A 20,848-nucleotide genomic window follows, 5' to 3' on the forward strand; every position below is an offset into this window, starting at 1 on the left:
GATAGGAATAAATGTTCCTTATAATCCTGTCACTTTACATAAAGTGTCATCTAGTGCACCAATTACTGTATGTACTTTTATCACTTGCTAAGTTTAGAAAATGACAATAAACAAGAAAAATAGACATTTTTTAGGTTTTCTTTACATATGGGTCTCATTTTGGCGCATCAATTGATTTTTGCAGGTGGTTTGGATGAGAAACGGGCGAGAAGTTAAAATCGGCAAAAAATATGAATGCGTGACCATGGATCGCAATAGAATTCTACGGGTACACAATGTTACAGAGGAAGATGTGGGCATCTATGAGTGTGTTTGTGCTGACGACAAAATGTCCATTCAGCTCACTCTTAAAGGTACGGCATAGTCTTAAAAAATAGACTATTAAAAAATCAGGTAAAACCCACTGCTGATACAGTATTTTTCTTTTTTTTTACCAGATGAACCTGCCAAGTTTCTAAATAAACCCAGAGGTCCCTTGGGCCTTTTATCTTCACTAAAAGGAGATCTCGAGCTTAGCTGTGAGGTTTCTCCAGCCAGCACAGCAGTCGTGTGGAGAAAAGACCAGATGGAGATCTTCCAGGACCAAAGAACTACTATTATCTCCAAAGGGATCCAAAGGAAACTCATCATCAAAAATGCAAAAAAAAGTGATGAGGGTCATTACTCCTGCGAGACAGCCACCGACAAAGTCACATTCCAGGTCAAGATTAAAGGTAAAATTTTCAAAATGTTTTTTCTAATTTCTTCTATAGACTTAATGATAACAACTTAATTATTTTCTGACAAGAAACTCAAGTTCAACCTGCCTTCTCCAACAAAGAGTCAGTGCAGAAGGAATTAAAAGTGCCTCTTAACCAAAAAGCCACTCTTAGTTGCACAGTGTCCGACAACAAGACAGAGGTAAAATGGTACAAAGACAGCAAACTGCTCATATCCAGTCGGACCGTTTACACTGAAGTCAAAGACAATAACCGTCAACTAGTGATCGAAAAAGTGGAGAGGAGTGATGCTGGAGAGTACACCTGTGAAGCTGGAGGAGAGAAGTTGGTGTTTAAAATAATTGTGCCAGGTAGGACAATTGTTTGTTTAACACAGTTTTCTGAGATTTGAGGCATTGTACAATTGACTTTCTAATTTGAACTTTTTCCAAACTCCCTAGAGGTGGCCATCTTTAACAAAGCAACAATCCAAGCGGAAGTGAAAGCCACTCTTTCCGAGAGAGCAACTCTGAACTGTGAAGTATTTGATTCCAACAGGGAAGTGCAATGGTACAAGGACGGTAAACAGCTACTCTCCAGTAAGACATTACATGCTGAGATGAAGGGGAAGAGTCGACAACTGGTGTTCGACAGTGTAGAGAAGAGGGATGCTGGGGAGTACATCTGTGAGGCTGGAACAGAGAAGCTGGTCTTCAAACTCCACGTTACTGGTAAGAAATCCCAATTTCAAGCCTGAAAGTCAGCAAATAACTTCTGATTTTTGTCAACAGAACCTTCACCGGCCTTTGAAAACAAAGAGTCCGTCCAGAAGGAGGTGAAAGCCAAGCTTTCTGAAAAAGCCACTTTGAGTTGTGAGGTAGCTGACTCCAAAACAGATGTGAAGTGGTACAAGGATGGAAAACTGCTAGTTTCTAGTACAAATTTACATGCTGAGACAAAAGGGAAGAGTCGACAGCTGGTGATCAACAGTGTAGAGAAGAAAGATGCTGGGGAGTACATTTGTGGGGCTGGGACAGAGAAGCTGGTCTTCAAACTCCACGTTACTGGTAAGAAATCCCGATTTCAAGCCTGAAAGTCAGCAAATAACTTCAGATTTTTGTCAGCAGAGCCTCCACCAGCCTTTGTCAACAAAGAGTCTGTCCAGAAGGAGGTGAAAGCCATGCTGTCCAAAAAAGCAGTTTTGGGCTGTGAGGTAGCTGAATCCAAAACAGATGTGAAATGGTACAAGGACGGGAAACTTCTGGTGACTAGCAAGACAATACATGCCGAGTCCAAGGGGAAAAGTCGCCAGCTGGTGATCGACAGTGTGGAGAATAAGGATGCTGGGGAGTATATCTGTGAAGCGGGGGCAGAAAAGCTGATCTTTAAGATCCATGTCACTGGTAAGAAAGTTATTATTTTTAAGTCCATTATCCAGTGATCAATCAGCAAATAGCTTCTTGTTTTCATCATCAGAGCCTCTTCCAGTTTTTGCCAACAAAGAATCTGTTCAAAAGGAAGTAAAAGCCACTCTATCCCAAAAAGCCACCTTGAGCTGCGAGGTATCTGACTCTAAAACAGAAGTGAAATGGTATAAGGATGGCAAACTTCTGGTCAGTGGTAAGACAATTCAAGCAGACTCCAAAGGGAAGAGTCGCCAATTGGTGATCGACAGTGTGGAGAAGAAGGATGCTGGGGAATACATTTGTGAGGCCGGAGTTGAGAAGTTGATCTTTAAACTCCATGTAGCAGGTATTATTTATAGGCTGGATTCATAGCCAGTCAAAGCAGTACACATTAAATCATAAATTCTCCATCACTTTCCACTGCAGATGTTAAAACCAAGTCAAGCATCTCCAAAACTGACTCAGTTCCGGGAGAGCTTATTTTCTCCGTGTCGGAGAGAGCTGTTTTGAGCTGTGCGGTATTTGACAGCAATACAGAAGTGAAATGGTACAAGGATGGAAAATTGGTGGGCTCCAGTAAGACAATACATACAGAGTCCAAGGGCAATACTCGCCTGCTGGTGTTTGACAGTGTGGAGATGAAGGACGCTGGGGAGTACATTTGTGAAGCTGGAAGTGAAAAGTTGACATGCAGGATGAAGGTCACAGGTCAGATTTATCTCTTTTTGAAAGTTTATAATATTTTGATAAAGAATAGCCAATAACAGTGGTGAAGATCACACATTTAAATGAATTGCCATTATTGAAACAGGAGTTCAACCCAAGTCAGCCTTCTTAAACAAGGAATCTGTCACCAAAGAGGTGAAAGCTTTTGTCCATCAGAAAGCCACTCTGAGCTGTGAGGTGGTGGATTTAAAGAATGAAGTCAAATGGTACAAGGATGGAAAACTGCTGTCTTCCAGCAAGATACTTCACATAGAGTCAAAGGGGAGGAGTCGCCAGCTAGTGATTGATAGTTTGGTAAAAGAGGATGCTGGAGAGTACATTTGTGTGGTTGGAAATGAGAAGCTGACCTTCAGGATACTTGTCGCAGGTAAGAAATTCTTAGCCATGTTAAGAAATCCAGCGTATGTTGGTTTCTGGAATATTAGTACTCATCCACTTACATTAATTCTAACAATATTCTCTAATTTTTTTCCTGCAGATGTTCCTGCTGGTTTCTCTAACAAAGACTCAGTCCAAAAGGAGGTGACAGCCTGTCTATCAAAAAAAGCCACTTTGTGCTGTGAGGTGACAGATCCAAAAGCTGAGGTGAAATGGTACAAGGATGGCAAGCTGCTCACATCCAATGCAGCTGTCCGCATAGAGACAAGGGGAAAGAGTCGGGAGCTGGTGATAGAGAAAATGGACCAAAAAAATGTTGGGGAATACACATGCGAGGCTGGAACAGAGAAGATGGTATTCAAGCTTCAGGTGGCAGGTCAATTATACTTGTACATCTAATATTTATATTATGACTGGTATGATCCAAAATGTGATATTATTGTACAGTATATATGTCATGTGTCAATGGGGTTCATTTTTTTTCTAATTACCCATAATAGTCACTTGACCTATAAAAGAATATGAAACTAAAGTAGTATGTTAACCACAAACTGTTCTGTCAATTTAGATAATTTAGTTTGCTTTTAAAATTCCACTTTTTCTCAATAACAAAATGACTGAACCCACACTGCCTGAACCAATCAATTGGTACTTGATTGGTCGCAATGAAAACCTGCACGCACTGAGGCCCTTGAGGACCGCTTTGAACACCCATGACCTAAACCAACCCGATTGTGTTTATCTCTGCAGAAGTGGCTGCCAAGTTCCAGAAGAAGCTCACCAAAGACGCATACACCATTCAAGCCAGTGAGAACATCATTTTGACCAGTGAGCTGACAACGGAGAATGCCACGAGCACCATTAGGTGGCTTAAAGATGGTGTGGAACTCAAAGAGGGCAGCAAGTACCAAATGAAGAAGGACGGTGTTTCTCGCACACTCATTGTCACGTCCACCGAATCAAAAGACAGCGGTGTGTACTCTTGTCAGACCTCTGATGACAAAGTGGAGTTCAAAGTCCAGGTAAAAGGTAAGTACGCTTTTCCTGAAAGTCAAAAGCAAGAGCGTAAACTATGTTATGATACCTGTGTTTTGTCTACAGAGGCAGATTTAAAGTTTGTTGTCCCAATAAAGTCCATGACAGTCGAGTTGGGAGCTACTTTAAATCTGACTTGTGAGTTGAACCAAGCCATGGGCGATGTTTTATGGCGACGCAATGGTTCTGAGGTCAAACCGGGAGGCAGGTTCTGCATCAAGACAGAAGGCGTAAGACGAATCCTGACAGTGACTGATGTAATTAAGGATGATGATGGGGAATATAGCTGTGAATGTAAAAATGACAAGACTTCAGCCAAAGTCTCCCTAACAGGTCTGTGTAATTCTGTACTTCAGTTCTAATGTTGAAAATATTTGCTGTGTGCCATAGCATTCCATTCTTTTCAGCCCCCAGATCTGTCAGGCTGACCTCTAAGTTTAACAACATGGCCGCAATGGAGGGCAAAGATGCTGTGTTCAAGTGCACTGTCACTCCGGCGGACGCCCACGTAAAATGGTTCCACAACAATGTTCCTGTCGCTCATGGTGAAAAGTATAAAATTGAACATGGTGGCAACAGCCACTCTGTCACCATCATCTCAGTCAGCCAGTTGGACGAAGGGGAGATCAGCATAGATGCCGAAGGAAAAAGCTGCAAGGCGACGCTTCAAGTGCAACGTAGGGAAACTCAATTCATAATCGAACCTCCAAAGTTAAATGGAATTATTTTGAATGTGTTACTTTGGAGGTCCCTTGTAAAATAACAACCTTTTTATTATAAAATAACAACTTTTTAATTCCACTGGTATTCTTAATAGGTGAGCCAGTAACATTCAAGAAGAAGCTTGAGAACCTGACGGTGGAGGAGCAAAGTGAGATAAAGATGGAAGTAGAGCTGAGCAAGCCATCAAATGAAGTGCACTGGATGAAGAACAGCGTCAAACTGCAGACTTCAGCCACTGTCGAGGTCACGGTTGACGGTGCCAAACAGGCATTGGTCTTCAAGAATGTCACTTATGCTGACCGCGGTATTTACTCATGTGAAACCCTTGATGACCGAACACAGGCCAAGCTTATCGTGGAGAGTAAGTATTAAAAAATAGTTTTGCTTTCAAATACATTTCTATAGTGTTGTAACAGTGTGATCTGGATGGCACCAGTATATTTACCAGTCATTTTAAAAATGTATCATGTACCCCCTCAGGGAAGAAAGTAGCGTTGATAAAAGGTCTCACGGAAACAAAGACTCATGAGACAGAGACGGTTAGCTTTGAGGTCGAGCTCAGCCAGGCTGATGTTGAAGGCTTGTGGACCAGAGACGGCATCAAGTTCAAATCTGGGCCAAATGTCCGTGTCTCAGTACTGGGAAAGAAACACAGCCTTACCTTGTCAAATCTGATGAGAGACGATGCAGGAACCATCAGCTTCCAAGCAGAAGACATTCGGACAGCTTGCAAACTCATCGTTACAGGTTTGGACACTATTGGCCCATTTCTTCAAATTTTCAAACTATCTCAGCACATGGCAAGAGAATAAGACACTACACCAGAACTTAAATACTTGCGTTTGTCACATCATTCAACAGAACCTCCTGCTACAATCTTAAATCCTCTTGTGGACATAAGTGTTGCTGAGAAGGAGAAGGTGACTTTGGAGTGTGAAGTATCCAGAACAAATGCAGATGTAAAATGGTTAAAGGTGAGAAGTCACATTGGTAATTACAAAGTAATGAATGACAAAATTTAAAAATATATACATCTACAGGATGATGTCGAACTGAAACCGGGGAAAAATTCTGGAATTCACTCTTTGGGACGAAAACGTACCTTGATCATACACAAATGCGGTCCTGAAGATGCAGGCACTTACATTTGTTGCACTGACGATGACAGTACCTGTGCCAAGATCAGCGTTCATGGTAAATACTTCATCACGTAAGAATATCTGATGCTTTTTAGGAATCCCAGCATTACAATGACGGTTCCCTTTGTAGCCAGAGATGTTAAGATTGTAAAGAAGCTGGAAGATGTGGAGGTGATGGAGAAGGAGACTGCCGCATTTGTCTGTGAGGTCTCACACGATGAGGTGGAGTGCCATTGGTACAATGGAAGCTCCAAGCTCAGAGTTAGCGACAATGTCAAGATGAGACAAGAAGGTACAGCCTGAATGGAAATAATGAAAATAGGGTACATGCATGCCTATGATCTACAAAAATGTCCCTTTTTTACTCTCCTGTTACTTGTGATGTTGCTCACACTACTAAAAGTGGGAAAGAATTTAAATTGGGTGGAGATCATGATAGTATTGATGTATTTTTTATTGATACAGGCAGGACATATGTACTCCTGTTTAAAGGCGTGTCCCCAGCTGATATTGGTGAGATTAAATTTACAGCTGAGAAGTCCTCTTCAACCGCTCAACTGAAGGTGAAAGGTAAATATATTGTAACTAAAACGTATTATGTTGTTATTGCATGGCTTTGTTTTAGTCATGTTGTAAGTGAATACACTCACTTGACCATTTTCACTCAAAACTTGCATGTAGACTAAAATATCGATACTGTCACTAACTAAAATAGGCCAAAGTACAGGTCTATCTCAATAAATTACTAGAGTATTATTTAACATTTGAATTTGACCTGTTTGGAAATTATATCTCACTTTTTTCAGTTGAACTACTGAAATAAGTGCATATGTGTCTACAATGATCTAATTTAGTTCTAACTTGCCTGTGATCAACTTCAATTCATTTGCTGTAGAGCTGCCCGTCAAGTTTGTGAAAAAACTCCGAGATAAGATAGCGATGTATAAGCATCGCGGCCACCTGGAGTGCCAAGTGTCCCGTGCCAGCGCCCAAGTCAAGTGGTACAAAAACAAGACGCAGCTTCAACCTGGGAAAAAATACGAGATCAAAAGCGAAGATGTGTATAGGAAGCTTACCATCAATGATGTGGATGCCGCCGATGAAGACACTTACACGTGTGATGCCTCTGATGACAAGACATCCTGTAAACTGCTTGTGGAAGGTAATATGACAGAAGGTCCAAGGTCATATTCAGGAAATAAGTCACTGAAGTAAAATATTCAGTAAAATATGTTTTTCCCTAGTTGCTTGATTAATTTTGATTATTTTAGTAAGTGCTAAAATAATTAACTAATTCAAGTTAAGGCCTTGTGCTGATGAGGTTGATGATTGTTTGATGTGCTATGCAATAATGTTGTAAAAATTGTATACATTATTGAAAGGAGTGGTTATTTTAAAACTTACATTATTACTATGTTAAAAAAAAATATATATATATATATATATATATATATATATATATACATACATACACACACATGTATATATATATATATATATATATATATATATATATATATATATATATATATGTATATATATATATATATATACATACATACACACACATGTGTATATATATATATATATATATATATATATATATATATATATATATATATATATATATATATATATATATATATACATATATTTATATATATATATACACATATATTTATATATATATATATATATATATATATATATATATATATATATATATATATATATATATATATATATATATATATATATATATACATATCTTTATATATATATATATATTATATATATATATATATATATATATATATATATATATATATATATATATATATATATATATATATATATATATATATATATATATATATATATATATATATATACATATATTTATATATATATATATATATATATATATACATATATATATATATATATTTATATCACAACTGTTTTTCATATTAATAAACTCATCCATGACTGAGCAAAACCTTTTTATTTCTGACCCCTTCAGAGCAGTCCATAAGCATTGTGCGGGAGATGACTTCCGTTGAGGTAACGGAACCGTTTGCTGCAGTTTTTGAAGTTGAGATCAGCATGGAACTGGTGAAACCACCCGTTTGGACTCTAAGCGGAGTCACAGTGCAGGAGAGCGCAGATGTTGAACTGGAGAAAGAAGGCACTATGCATCGCCTCACCTTCAAAAAGACCAAAGCCTCCATGACAGGACCTGTGCAGTTCACAGCTGGCAAGAGCAAGACCTTAGCACAGCTCACAGTCAAAGGTGAAATTAAGTCAAAACCTCATTAATGCCCCTTATGCCTGTGTTGTTCTCTAACACTCTCTTCTTAAATCACCAGACCGTCCTCTAGAGATTGCAGAGCCCATAAAAAATGTGAAGGGCCAGGAAAAGAGCTCTGCCATGTTCTCGTGTAAATTTTCTATCCCTCCAAAAGACAAGGTACAGTGGTTTAAAGGCCAAGTATCTCTTGCTGCATCGGATAAATATAACATAAAGCAAGACGCCACGAGGGCTCAACTCAATATTCATAATCTGACTGAAGAGGACAGTGGCGAGTACCGATGTCAGTCTGGGCCTGCTACAACCAAAGGCCATCTACAAGTTGAAAGTATGATGCTATGCCATTTTTTCACATTAAGTGTCTTCATTTTTTAGGAAACGTGTAGCTAAGATGACATACCTACTTTTCACACTCAGTGCGTGAAATCAAATTCACCAAGCACCTGACTGACTCAGAGGTGGACGAAGATAGCGATGCAGTGTTCACATGTGAGGTCAACTATGCCGACGAGGAGGTCCAATGGCTGCTGAACGAAAAGGAACTCTTCAACAACGAACTCAACGTCATAACTCATGAAGGGAAAGTTCATAAGCTTACTCTTAGGAATCTGGCACCTAATGATGGGGGTATTATAACCATTCAGGTTCGCAAGGTCAAGGAGTCTGTCACACTTAAGGTTAAAGGTAAGGATCTGCAATTAAAAATATACTTAGTATTTCTATGAAACATATTGATCATTAGAAATCACTTGATTATTTCTCCAGAAAAGCCTGCCCTGTTCCTTAAGTCACTGGATGATGTTGTGGGTGAGGAGAAGGGCTCTATCACGCTGGCATGTGAAGCATCCAAACCTAGGGTTTCTCCCTCATGGAAAAAAGAAGGCATACCATTGAAGGCGGGACCAAAATATGAACTCCTTCACACGGGCAAATCTCTGGGGTTGATCATCAAAGATGTCACCAAAGACGACGCGGGGGATTACACTTGTGATCTTGGAACTGAAGTGTCCAGAGCAAAGGTCACTGTGAGAGGTTGGTTTTGCTTTCTTGATGTTCTATGGTGCAAATACATATACATTAACAAGTAAATGGCCACAAAAATGATGATGAAAACTTGATCTGGAATTTCCTCTAGCTGGTTCAATTGACACAAATGATTGTTAGGACTGACTTCAAAACCTATTTTGTCTGTTGTTCAATAATTCATTATTACTTTAACATATACTGTGATGTTTGTTCTTGGTTTCTGAGAAATAAAAAAACGCCCCCCCCAAAATGCAATTGATTCACAAGTGAGATCCCCCAAATTGGCATGCCCAATTTTATTTGCAATATTGCACTAATGAACATGAAAGTACAGCTAGAAATTAGAGTCCAATGACAGCAAATGTTTTTATCATCCCTTTAGAAATCGGCCTTGGAATCACAAAATGGCTTAAGTCTGCCGAGGTGAATGAGGGAGAAACATGCAGTTTCGAGTGCATCTTGTCTCGTGAGAGCACCGACGAGTGCACCTGGACTCTGAGCAACCAAGCCATTTCCAGCGGAGGCCGGTTTAAAGTTAACAGCAAAGGTCGGAAATACATGCTGACCATCAAGGATGTCACCCTCGCCGATTCAGGAGAGGTGGTTTTCAGCATTAAAGATTTGACCTCAAAAGCCACCCTGTCTGTTGAAGGTAAATCTTGTAGTGTCCCTTATTGTGCCTTCATGAGTCAATAATGAGTATAAAATATTTTTTTTGCAGGAAAAGCTTCATCGCTTTCAAGGGAACTTGAGAATGTCAGCGTATATCGAGGTGAAAATGCTACTTTTACCTGCGAGGTGACTCAAATAAACTCTATTGTCAAGTGGGCAAAAGAGGGAAAAGCCTTAAGAAAGAACCAAAAGTATGACATCATCAGAGAGGAAAGCATTATGAGGCTGGTCATTTTCAATGTCAGCACACAAGACTCGGGAGTTTACAGTTGTGAGGTTGTCGGTGGGGCAACCACAAAGGCCAGGCTTGAAGTTAAAGGTATATTATGAATTGTTTGACCTAGTAACATAATGAAGTAGTAAAATTCAAACTGTCCATTGGCATTTCTGCTAGTAACATTTTTGTTTCCCTATCTGACTCTGTTACAACATTCTATTTTTGACAGAACCAATCCATAAATTTACCAAAGAACTTAAGGACAGCAAAGCAGATGAGAAGACATCTGTGACTTTGCAGTGTGAGACGGCTGAAAGCCCTTCAGTGGTTACGTGGCTTAAAGGGCAAACGGAGCTCAAGGCTAGCGGTCGATACGAAATGAGCCAGAATGATGGCGCCTTATCGCTCACCATCAAACTCCTCCAGGAAGATGACACTGACATCTACACCTGTAATGTGGGAACTGCCAAGAGCATGGCCAAGGTGACCGTTAAAGGTAAGTCATTTTATTTTTACATAGATAAAATGAATTTCCTCATCATTTTATAGCTACAGAATCCCTCTCCAAAATGACCTTTTAAAATCAATTTCTCACATGTCCCAAATTCTGAGAATGCATATCCATCAAATATCAAATATTAAAAAAACTAATTAGAAAAATTATATATTAGATAACAAATTGAAAAAAGTATACATTTTTAACATTAAACATTTAAATAACATTTTTTATTAATTTTGTACTTGTTTATTAAGCCATTGGAGACATTTATATGTAAAGTCAAAATGAATTGTAGTGATGGAAAATTAGTAGATTTAAAAAAGTTAAGAACTTGCAACACCTTTCAGATGATCCCTACTACTAATTTCTTGTTTTCCAGTCCTGCCTACAATTTTCAAAGAAAAACTCCAAAATCAAGATGCAAAGGAAGGAGAAACTGTGACGCTTCACTGTGAACTGTCAAAGCCTGCGGGCAACATTCAATGGCGGAAAGGCTCTGAAATACTCACAGCTGGAGCAATTTATGAAATAAACCAAAAGGAGACCTCTTGTGAACTCCACATTAAATATGTGAAGATGGACCACAGTGGGGAGTACTCTTGTCTATGCGGGGATCAAAAGACATCAGCGACAATAAAAGTGAATGGTACTGATCCATAATTATATCACATTCTACCTGGTATTTCTTTCTGCATGGTTACATTTGCACTGTGGCTCCTCGCACTTAAAATATAATAGTGAATCTGTTTGTTTGGTTTTCTTGCACATACATATTTTTCGAACGTATGTGTTGTTTAAACCCAATCTAATCCCCCTGACATCAATGTTGTTTGTGCAGCATTACCACCATCCTTTACGGTGCAGCTGCAGAGTCAAGAAGCTGACGAAGGAGCTAACATTACTCTCCACTGTGAGACTTCTAAACCTTTAGTTCCTGTGGAGTGGAAAAAGGGAAGACATGTGCTGACATATGGAGAAAAGTACCAGATGAAGCAGCAGGCATGTGTGAATGAACTCCTCCTTAGCAAAGCAGTAACTGAAGACAGTGGAGAGTACAGCTGTGTGTTGGGGGAACACACAACCGTGGCCTATGTGAAGATCAATGGTATAATGAAACTTTACTACACGAAATAATTTCTTATTGGCTTGTCTGATCTATCTATTTATACATATAGTATAGTTTTATCTAGGGATGCCTCTGGTCAACTATTTATTTAATTTCTGATCCTCTGACAATGACATGAGTGGGCCCAATTTCCCAACGATTCTGATCAGGAACATCTGCAGTTTTAGCATCCGATAACTAGATGTTTTCACTTCTACCTTCGTTTCTGAATTTAATATTTCTATCCCCAGCCCTACCAGTGACCTTCACAAAGAATCTGCAAGGTCTGGAGGCCGAAGAAGGGTCCAGGGTGGTACTGTGCTGTGAGACATCAAAACCTGAAGTCCCAGTGGAGTGGAAGAAAGGGAGACAGGTGCTGAAGCCTGGAGAAAAGTACCAGATGAAACAGCACACATGTGTCAATGAACTCCACGTTAGTCAAGCAGTGCCAGAAGACAGTGGGGAGTACAGCTGTGGATTTGGGGAGAACAACACTGCAGCTTACATCACTGTTAAAGGTGGGGAAACATTTTTTTTCATAAATTCACAGTTAACTACTGAAATTGAAAAGTTTTTGACCAATTTAAAAATGTTTAGCCCTACCAGTGATCTTCAGTAAGAAACTTCAGGATCAAGAGGCTGAGGAAGGATCTAGCGTGATACTTTGCTGTGAGACGTCTAAACCTTTAGCTCCAGTAGAGTGGAAAAAAGGACGACAGGTGCTAAACTCTGGGGAGAAGTACAAGATAAAGCAGCAGGCTTTTATCAATGAACTCCACCTCAGTCAAGCAGTGCCAGAAGACAGCGGGGAATACAGCTGTGTGTGTGGTGAGATCAATACTGCAGCCAGACTTGCCATCAAAGGTAGGATATCTTACTTATACACTGCCAGCCCTCATAGTTCAAATAAATATGATGTTTGGCTCTATTCGGGGTTGCTAATGAGTAGATAAATTTTATTGTATGCAACTGGTTAACAATTACAATGTTTAGCCCAACCAGTGATCTTCTCAAAGAAGCTGGAGAACCAGGAGGCTGAAGAGGGAAACACTGTTATTCTTGGTTGTGAGACATCAAAACCTGAAGTCCCCGTAGAATGGAAAAAAGGAAGACAGGTCCTCAAGTCTGGGAAAATATACCAAATAAAACAGGAAGCAACTGTGAATGAACTCTTGATTCTCAAAGCATCAGAAGAAGAAAGCGGAGAATACAGCTGTGTGTGTGCAGACGATAAAACTACTGCAGGTCTTAAAATCAAAGGTGAGAAAATGTTATTTAAAATAGTTACACATCTTGCTGCTCCCAATGGTCAACTGCATTTCAAACATTTGTGTCTTTTTGTTCTTTTGTTGTCTATTAATTGCAAGATCAATCCCAAAGGATGAATCAACATGTCATGTTGATAAATAATCCAGATCTGCTTGTCACATGTAATTTTAAATGCAGACAATTTGCAGCTTTTTCACTTGTTTTATGATTGCATTTCAGCAAGTAAGACTGACGAAAAGTTGGTAGTTGCCACAAACAAGCAGGAGATGTCTAAAACACAAGGTAAAGTAGGTCCATGAGCTTTTTTCTATGCAGCCAATTACTGTGGTCTTTGGAATTGTCTCTCTAATTTGCAGTCCTTGTCTTTAGTTTTGTTTCTGCTATCTTGGATGCATGAGCATCTCCTTGGTTTATTTTTAAATTAATGTGATATCCTTGGTATCTGTTTTAAGATCCAGGTATTGGTACTGTAGTTGTGCACTTTTTGTCCTCACCAAGAAGCCTTAAAGTTGGAACACAAGTATCGCTGTAATGGAATAACTGCCATACTTGAACGACTGTATGGAATTGCTGTTCTCGTAATGGTTTACTTGGATGCATAATGCATGGAAGCTGTATGATTGGCTGTCCTAGTCGTCTTATGTTCTGAGATGTTGGCTATCTGACATGCACTTAGCATTGTTCCAACTGAGGATCCAATACCATCTTGACTTTCATATAGTTGTGACACTGCAACAGACCAGAGATATCCTAAAAGAGGAACTTGTGAAGCAAGAAACCCAGGAGCTCAAAATTGAAGGTAAATGTGGGAAATGCTATTCTTCATTGGCAAATATATAAATGTGAATGGATGTTTGACTGGCAATGAGTCCACCTTCTGCTTTCCCAATGCCACCTGGGATATAGATTTTTGTTCACCTGTATTTTAGCCCAACCGGTGATTTTTACCAAGAAATTGCGGAGTCTGGAGGCCGACGAGGGATCTGAGGTTGTTCTTCTCTGTGAGACTTCTAAACCTTTAGCTTCAGTGGAGTGGAAGAAGGCAGCACAGGTCTTGACCCATGGAGATAAGTACAGGATGAAGCAGCAGGCGTGTGAGAATGAACTCCTTATCACCCAATTAGTCCCCACAGACAGTGGGGACTACACATGTGTGTGTGGGGAGCAGAAAACCACAGCCTGTATCAACATCAGGGGTAGGCTTCAGTTTGCTTGGAGCAATTTTTTGTTGTTGTAGAATTTATTCTGCAAAGTTGCTTTCTGGCGCATTAGTAGTGCATCTATTGTAGATGCTTAGGGTGCATTTTACTGTTTTGAGTGCATCATTCACCTTTTTTGTTGGTTGTGTTACATATGTTTTTGCTGCTTTACGTTTTGGCACATGCAATATTGGAGAAGACAGGTAATGGAAGAATTTGGCCAAGTTCTGCTTCTTGAATAGCTTTTGTTGCTTGTATCTGCTGCAGGGGTAAGTATTTTGGCTCATATTTTACAATGTGTTGCTTTGTTGCTGAGCTGTTGGCATATTTTGCACAATGCTATGATTACACTTATATAATGTTTGCATTCTAGCCAAAATGACTGAGCCTACATTGGTAGTTGTTAAAGACGAGAAGAAGAAGCAAGGGATTAATGAAATAGTTGAAGGTAATGTCAGTCCATTTGTGTAAATTATCCGTGCTGTGCATTCATGATGTCTATGGGAGTGATCAAGATAATTACTTTGTTCTTTGTTTCTGGCTTACTCAAGACAAAGTCTTTGTATGAGTGTTTTTGCTAGTTGTGTTCTATTTGTGTATGTTAAATATTTGTCAGTGAGCTTTGGTTGACTGCATGATGGCCAGGTTGTTGTTGTCTTCTATGTTTGCCTGATTGGCTTTATGGAAGAAAGCAGAGCAAATCTTCACACAGAATTTCAAATTTCATGTTTAATTCCATAGTTGTGACAGAGCAGCAGACCAGAGAGAAATTCATGAAAAAGCAGATGCGAGAGATCAAACCTGAAGGTAATGGAATGATTGAAGTGTTCTGTTGATGGTTCCTCAATTTATGACCTTAGCTTTGTAACAAACTTTCAAAGAAGCACTTCTCAAATAGGCCCTTAAATTGAGATCAACAAACTTGAGGGAAGCCATCACTGCTCCAACATACACTGCCCTCAAGGTAGACATAGTGAGGGTAGCCCATCTTTCCCTCCTATTAGGTTTACTCCTACCCTTAAAATTGTTGCAGACTTAGTTGTTTGGGAATTGGGATTCTGGTGGTCTGATAATCAGCTTTGCCGACTCTGGTCCATTATGGAATAAAGGAGTGAACTCAGAGTTCACATTCTGCTTCAACTTGAAACTTGTGATGACTTTCCAGCAGTTTGTACCCAGGGTTCTCAGAAAGCTTGTTCTGATCTGAGCTAGCATTAAGCCCTGTGTTTGGTTCACTGAAGAAAAGCTGGTTGAGACTCATTTTACTCATTTGTGTGTGATCATTCATTTTGTTTTCTTATACAACCATCGAATCTCTGAGGTAAGTCCAAATATACAGCATTGGAGTTGGAAACAAGCACAAGTCATCGAGTGTCCCACAAGAAAGTCATTTCTCCACAAATGATTCATTTTTGTGATCCTTTGGTCTCCAGTACTTCCAGTCGTATTACTCCGAGAAGTGGAAAGCCAGGAGTCAGACGAGGGAGGATGTGTTACTCTGCTCTGTGAGCTTTCTAAGCCAGGGCTTTCTGTCGAGTGGAAGAAGGGAACTCAGCTCCTGAGTTGTGGAGAAAAGTACCAGATGACACAGAATGGATTTCGTTATGAACTACATATCTTTGATTTGAGCCCTTGTGACACGGGAACCTATTCTTGCTTCTGGCAGGACATAACAAGCTTTGCCTCCCTTAAAGTCAATGGTAGGATGGATTAATCTCTCAGATCCAACTACCTTTCTCAGTCTTTTCACATTCTCTCTCCCATTTCTCATCTTCTCCATCCCCGCTCCCAATTCATATTTTCCGGTCATCTAATTCTATCCATCAGCTCTTCCAGTCACTTTTACAAAAGAGTTAGAAGACCAAACAGCTGATGAGGGCCAAAGTGTGGCTCTGCGTTGTGAACTCTCCAAACCAGGCGTACCTGTTGAATGGAGGAAAGAAGAACTCGGCCTCTGTCCATGTTCCAAGTATGACATTAGACAAACTGAACACATCGCCCTGTTGGTAATCCACGACATAGACAAGGATGACACAGGGCATTACACGTGTGACACTGGTTTTCATCAGAGCACAGCACGCGTAGATGTGAAGGGTATGCTTACCAGTCTCTAATGATATCAATTCAACGAATTAACTAAGAGACTGCCAATTTGAAGTCATTTATAATGTATACATGAATTATATATTTCTGAATAGCATGATTTATTGGCAGCAACAGTATTCTCATAGTCTAAAATACTGTAATTGTGTTGTTTGTTTCTAGCCCAGTCAGTGCTTTTCAAAACCCAACTGGAGAACCTTGAGAGGCAGGCAGGGGAGAGTGCTGTTCTCCGATGTGAGACCACAAAGCCTGGGGCTGGAGTTATCTGGACACATGGTGATAGGGTGCTAGCATCCAGCAACAAGTATCACTTAAAACAGGCAGGGACGGTAGTCGAGCTCATCATCTATAAATTGCAGAGAGAGGATTCAGGAGAATACGTCTGTGATACAGGCAGTCACAAAACCTCGGCCACCCTTGTTGTGCAGGGTAGGCTTTATTTCATTTTATTTTGCATGCACCTTTTTTCCACCTTTCAGATTCATACTTTCAAATCTTGAACTTACATCTCTCATATACACTGATCCTGTTATGGACTTTCTTCAGACATTTGAAATATTTCAAATGTAATTTGCTTTCGCATGTGTGGAATGCACTCCTCCTTTTAAGCACTTCTGTCTAATAACACAATCATTTTTTTATGTCTTTATGTTTGAGCACTTATCTTATCTCATTCCTTCACCAATATTAACATACTTTACTCTTGACGTTTTGCAAGAAATTACTCAGCCTAAACATCAAGTGATCTTCTCTTGAACAGAAGTGGAAGTGTCCATCGTGAAATTTTTGGAGAGCTGCGTCGTAAACGAAGGCGAAGATGTCCTATTTGAGTGTCTGGTCTCGCATGAGGACACTGTGCCACCTCAATGGAAACTTCAGGACGTACCACTCCAGTTTAATGAAATGAATGTTATTAAGACAGATGGTCGCACACACAGTCTCACACTTCGAGGCGTTACTGTGGCAGACTCTGGGACCGTCACTTTTTCAATCGGCTCCCACACATCCACGGCCTCTCTCACTGTCAGAGGTGAGGAATTCCCATTGGGTCTCTCGTGCCATATTACTACATAAAGTTTCATACTCACCTCAATATTCTTCAATGGTGGATTTACTCAGCAACTGTTGCTCGTAATCTTCTACACAAAATTGCAAATGAATATTATTGTTTATTATAATTATTATTATTATTGTTTCCTCCTGCTCTCATTTGGTACAAAACTGCTAACTTTTACTTTGCTATTATTTTACTTATTACAACATAAATTAATATAGGATGACCATTTTAAATTTCATCAGAGGGTGTTTTATAATTTTTTTAATCAAGGATTTTCCATGAAGCCTGAAATTATTTCTCTTTTTTGATATAGCCTACATCACCAGAGAATCAGAATGTCTCATGACCCTAGTTAACAGAACATTTTGTAATATAAAGACTGTATATTTCCATCATAAACTTACACACATTACTGTAAGTAACAGTGCTCTTTTCTGGCAGCCGTGCCATTTTTTTTCAGGAAAACCCTGAACAGCCAAGAGGGTAGCGAGGGCGGAAAAGTCACTCTCTCCTGTGAGACCTCTGATCCTGACTGCAAGGTCTCCTGGTGGAAAGGGTCAACTTTACTTGCCCACGGGGAGAAATACAGCATCGATCAGATTGCTGCCACTCACACTCTTACCATTAACAAGCTAAAACCACAGGATAGTGGAGAGTACAGCTGTGTTGCAGGTGACAAGAAAAGCACTGCTTCCGTCAATGTGAGAGGTAATTTTAAACCTTTTTCTTCAGTTTCCTACCTCATTTATTTATTGATTTGTTGATTTTATTTTCTGACCTATCTTTCGTCCTCAGAACACGTTCGCATTCTGCGACAACTGCACAACATTACCGTGCAAACTGGCCAGGACGCCATCTTCGAGGTGGAGCTGTCTCATGCAGGTGTGACTAATGGAGAGTGGTGGCTCGCGGACAATCTCCTCCAGAGCAATGATCTGAATCAAATGAGCAGCGACGGCAGAGTGCACCGTTTGGCCCTGAAGATGGTGACCACTGATGAATCAGGAGATGTCGCCTTTGTAGTGGGTGAAGAAAAGAGTGTTGCTTGTCTGCTGGTGGAAGAGAAGCCCAAAGGTAAAGAATAGACGCAAATATAATTGACTTGGAAAATGGAAGTCAACTGAATGGAATAACTGTGCATTATCAGCCAATACTGATAAAAATAGATTTTTTTTCTTTTAATACTAATATCCTGCATACTGTTTGGTTTGGTCAGACAAACTTACCTCTGCCATTTGCGGGGATGGTCGTCCAATCCTTTTTAAACTCCAGAACTTGCTATGAATCAACTGACATTGACAATGATGCATTTTAAGAGTCCAAGACTAGTACTGACTTAAGTGATACTGAATAATTTGTGTCATACCAGTGCAAATCTGTTATTTACACAGCATTTTCCTCACATTTCCAGTCATGATCATAGAGAGGCCACATAATACAGTGGCATTAGAGGGGGAAACTGTCACCCTGACCTGCACCATCTCAGACCCGAAGGTGACTGTGAACTGGGTACGAAACAACATGTCCATCAAAGCGGGTTCGAAGTATGACCTGATAGAGAATGGAGCATTCCAGCAACTTCGCATCCTCAATGTGGCGCTCGAGGACGCGGGGTCGTATGCCTGCAGAACAGTAGATGATCATTGTGACATCACACTTAGTGTGGAAGGTAAGCAACTGAGATTATCCCAACTGACCATGCACTCCATACTCTTATCGTTTTAAAATTCCGTCAGCTGCCCCGACATTCTTTAAGAATGAACTGAAGAGCCAGGATGCTATCGAAGGGGAGGATGTCACTCTCCACTGTGAACTCTCCAAACCCGGCATCCGTGTGGAGTGGAGGAGAGGTGGTGCCGTCCTTACACCTGGTAAGAAGTACGACCTGTTGCAGGATGGCTGCATTCAAGAACTCTGTATAAAGAACCTGGATCCAGATGACAGTGGTTACTACACCTGCGATGCAGGAGATCAGCTTACTACTGCTTCTGTGACAGTGCAAGGTAGTGTATTGAAATATTGTTAGACCTTTTTATGTTATTCTCCAGGGTTTCCTCATTTTATGACTCACCAAAACCAATAGGTTTTACATGCAATGTTTTTGCATAGCAGTATAAGAAAACACAGACGAGGATAAACACTCAATTATTGTCATATTTTTGTCATAACATGAGGAAATTCTGCAGGCGATAAGTGTAGTAAAATGTAGAGGCTCAGTTTGTGCCAACATTATTTCTTTATTTTAACTCAACAGTGAAAGAGGTCTACATTCTATGCGGTCTTAAGCCCATCGATGTTTTTGTTGGGGAATGGGCAACCTTCTCTTGTCAGCTATCAGGCCAGGCCCCTGACAAAGTGCAGTGGTGGCTGGATGGGACTTTGTTGGAGAACAGCTCAGTTTGTGACATAAGCCCGAACGAGAGTCATATCCACACTGTCACCTTTAAAAACCTGGCCACTGATGACTCGGGCACTGTTATGTTCAAAGCTGGCAATTTAACCTCAGCAGCCAAGCTCCTAGTCAAAGGTATCGCTATACCAAGTGGGCATGAACATGGCAAAAGTCTGCACACCTATTTTACATCTGTGATGCTGGAGACGCTGACTATTTGCAATGCTATAAAAGAAACAGTAATTTTAGAAAATGGCATTAACAATATTAAGGATTTTATCATTTTGAAAAGAGTTTAGCAAGTAACTTCAAACAGTGCAGTGCTGCTCCGCCTTTCCATTCTGGCCATTCGCTTTCCATTACTCACTTTTACTTACTATATTAAATCATTTGCCCGAATAACCATGCTCTTAACCCGCAAGCACATCCATCCCTAATGAGTTAAAAATCATCAAGGTCATTTGTGATTTTAAACATAATCTGGTTAGACTTTGGTCTTTTTGACCCCCAATATTTGTTAGTCAAGCTTTTGAACCATATTGATATTAGTCTGCAAAAGTTTTGGAGGTTATAAACCCCTCATTAGGCATACACTGCACATTTTGATCACTCCTAAAGCACCACCCTGATGCTGTAACGCCTGACCTCAACCTCAGATCCCACGGTTGAAGTGGTGAACGACATGGAGGACCTTAGGGTGGTCGAGAACCAACCGGCTGAGTTCATCTGCCAGTTCTCGAGGCCGGTGAAGGCCGTGTGGAAGAGGGACGGGCAGCCATTGAAGCTTGATGGCCGCAGGGTGGTAGTGGAGCAGGACTGGACTGTGGCCCGCTTGTACATTAGCCGCACGAGTGCTGAAGACAGGGGCGCATACTCCTGTGAGGCGGAGGGGA

The 20,848-nt window shown here is 40.2% G+C and overlaps 1 protein-coding gene across 1 annotated transcript in view; it reads left to right on the forward strand.

The window, feature by feature from the left end:
- Positions 1-20,848, forward strand: part of obscnb (obscurin, cytoskeletal calmodulin and titin-interacting RhoGEF b) — a 38,967-nt gene that overhangs the window by 5,651 nt on the left and 12,468 nt on the right. Inside the window, 41 exon segments of the mRNA XM_077724124.1 lie at positions 185-353; positions 438-713; positions 788-1,069; positions 1,160-1,429; positions 1,490-1,765; positions 1,826-2,101; positions 2,175-2,488; positions 2,545-2,812; positions 2,916-3,197; positions 3,309-3,584; positions 3,959-4,237; positions 4,310-4,576; positions 4,651-4,920; positions 5,061-5,327; positions 5,447-5,713; positions 5,828-5,940; positions 6,007-6,160; positions 6,236-6,397; positions 6,571-6,675; positions 7,001-7,267; positions 8,129-8,398; positions 8,475-8,744; positions 8,834-9,100; positions 9,182-9,448; positions 9,825-10,094; positions 10,164-10,433; positions 10,561-10,827; positions 11,210-11,476; positions 11,669-11,935; positions 12,187-12,453; positions 12,533-12,799; positions 12,929-13,195; positions 14,134-14,400; positions 15,837-16,103; positions 16,231-16,497; positions 16,669-16,935; positions 17,267-17,536; positions 18,005-18,271; positions 18,359-18,637; positions 18,975-19,232; positions 19,300-19,566. Coding sequence (XP_077580250.1) covers positions 185-353; positions 438-713; positions 788-1,069; positions 1,160-1,429; positions 1,490-1,765; positions 1,826-2,101; positions 2,175-2,488; positions 2,545-2,812; positions 2,916-3,197; positions 3,309-3,584; positions 3,959-4,237; positions 4,310-4,576; positions 4,651-4,920; positions 5,061-5,327; positions 5,447-5,713; positions 5,828-5,940; positions 6,007-6,160; positions 6,236-6,397; positions 6,571-6,675; positions 7,001-7,267; positions 8,129-8,398; positions 8,475-8,744; positions 8,834-9,100; positions 9,182-9,448; positions 9,825-10,094; positions 10,164-10,433; positions 10,561-10,827; positions 11,210-11,476; positions 11,669-11,935; positions 12,187-12,453; positions 12,533-12,799; positions 12,929-13,195; positions 14,134-14,400; positions 15,837-16,103; positions 16,231-16,497; positions 16,669-16,935; positions 17,267-17,536; positions 18,005-18,271; positions 18,359-18,637; positions 18,975-19,232; positions 19,300-19,566 — 10,465 coding nt within the window.

Source organism: Stigmatopora nigra, chromosome 9 (assembly GCF_051989575.1).
Source record: "Stigmatopora nigra isolate UIUO_SnigA chromosome 9, RoL_Snig_1.1, whole genome shotgun sequence".
Lineage (NCBI taxonomy): Eukaryota > Metazoa > Chordata > Actinopteri > Syngnathiformes > Syngnathidae > Stigmatopora > Stigmatopora nigra.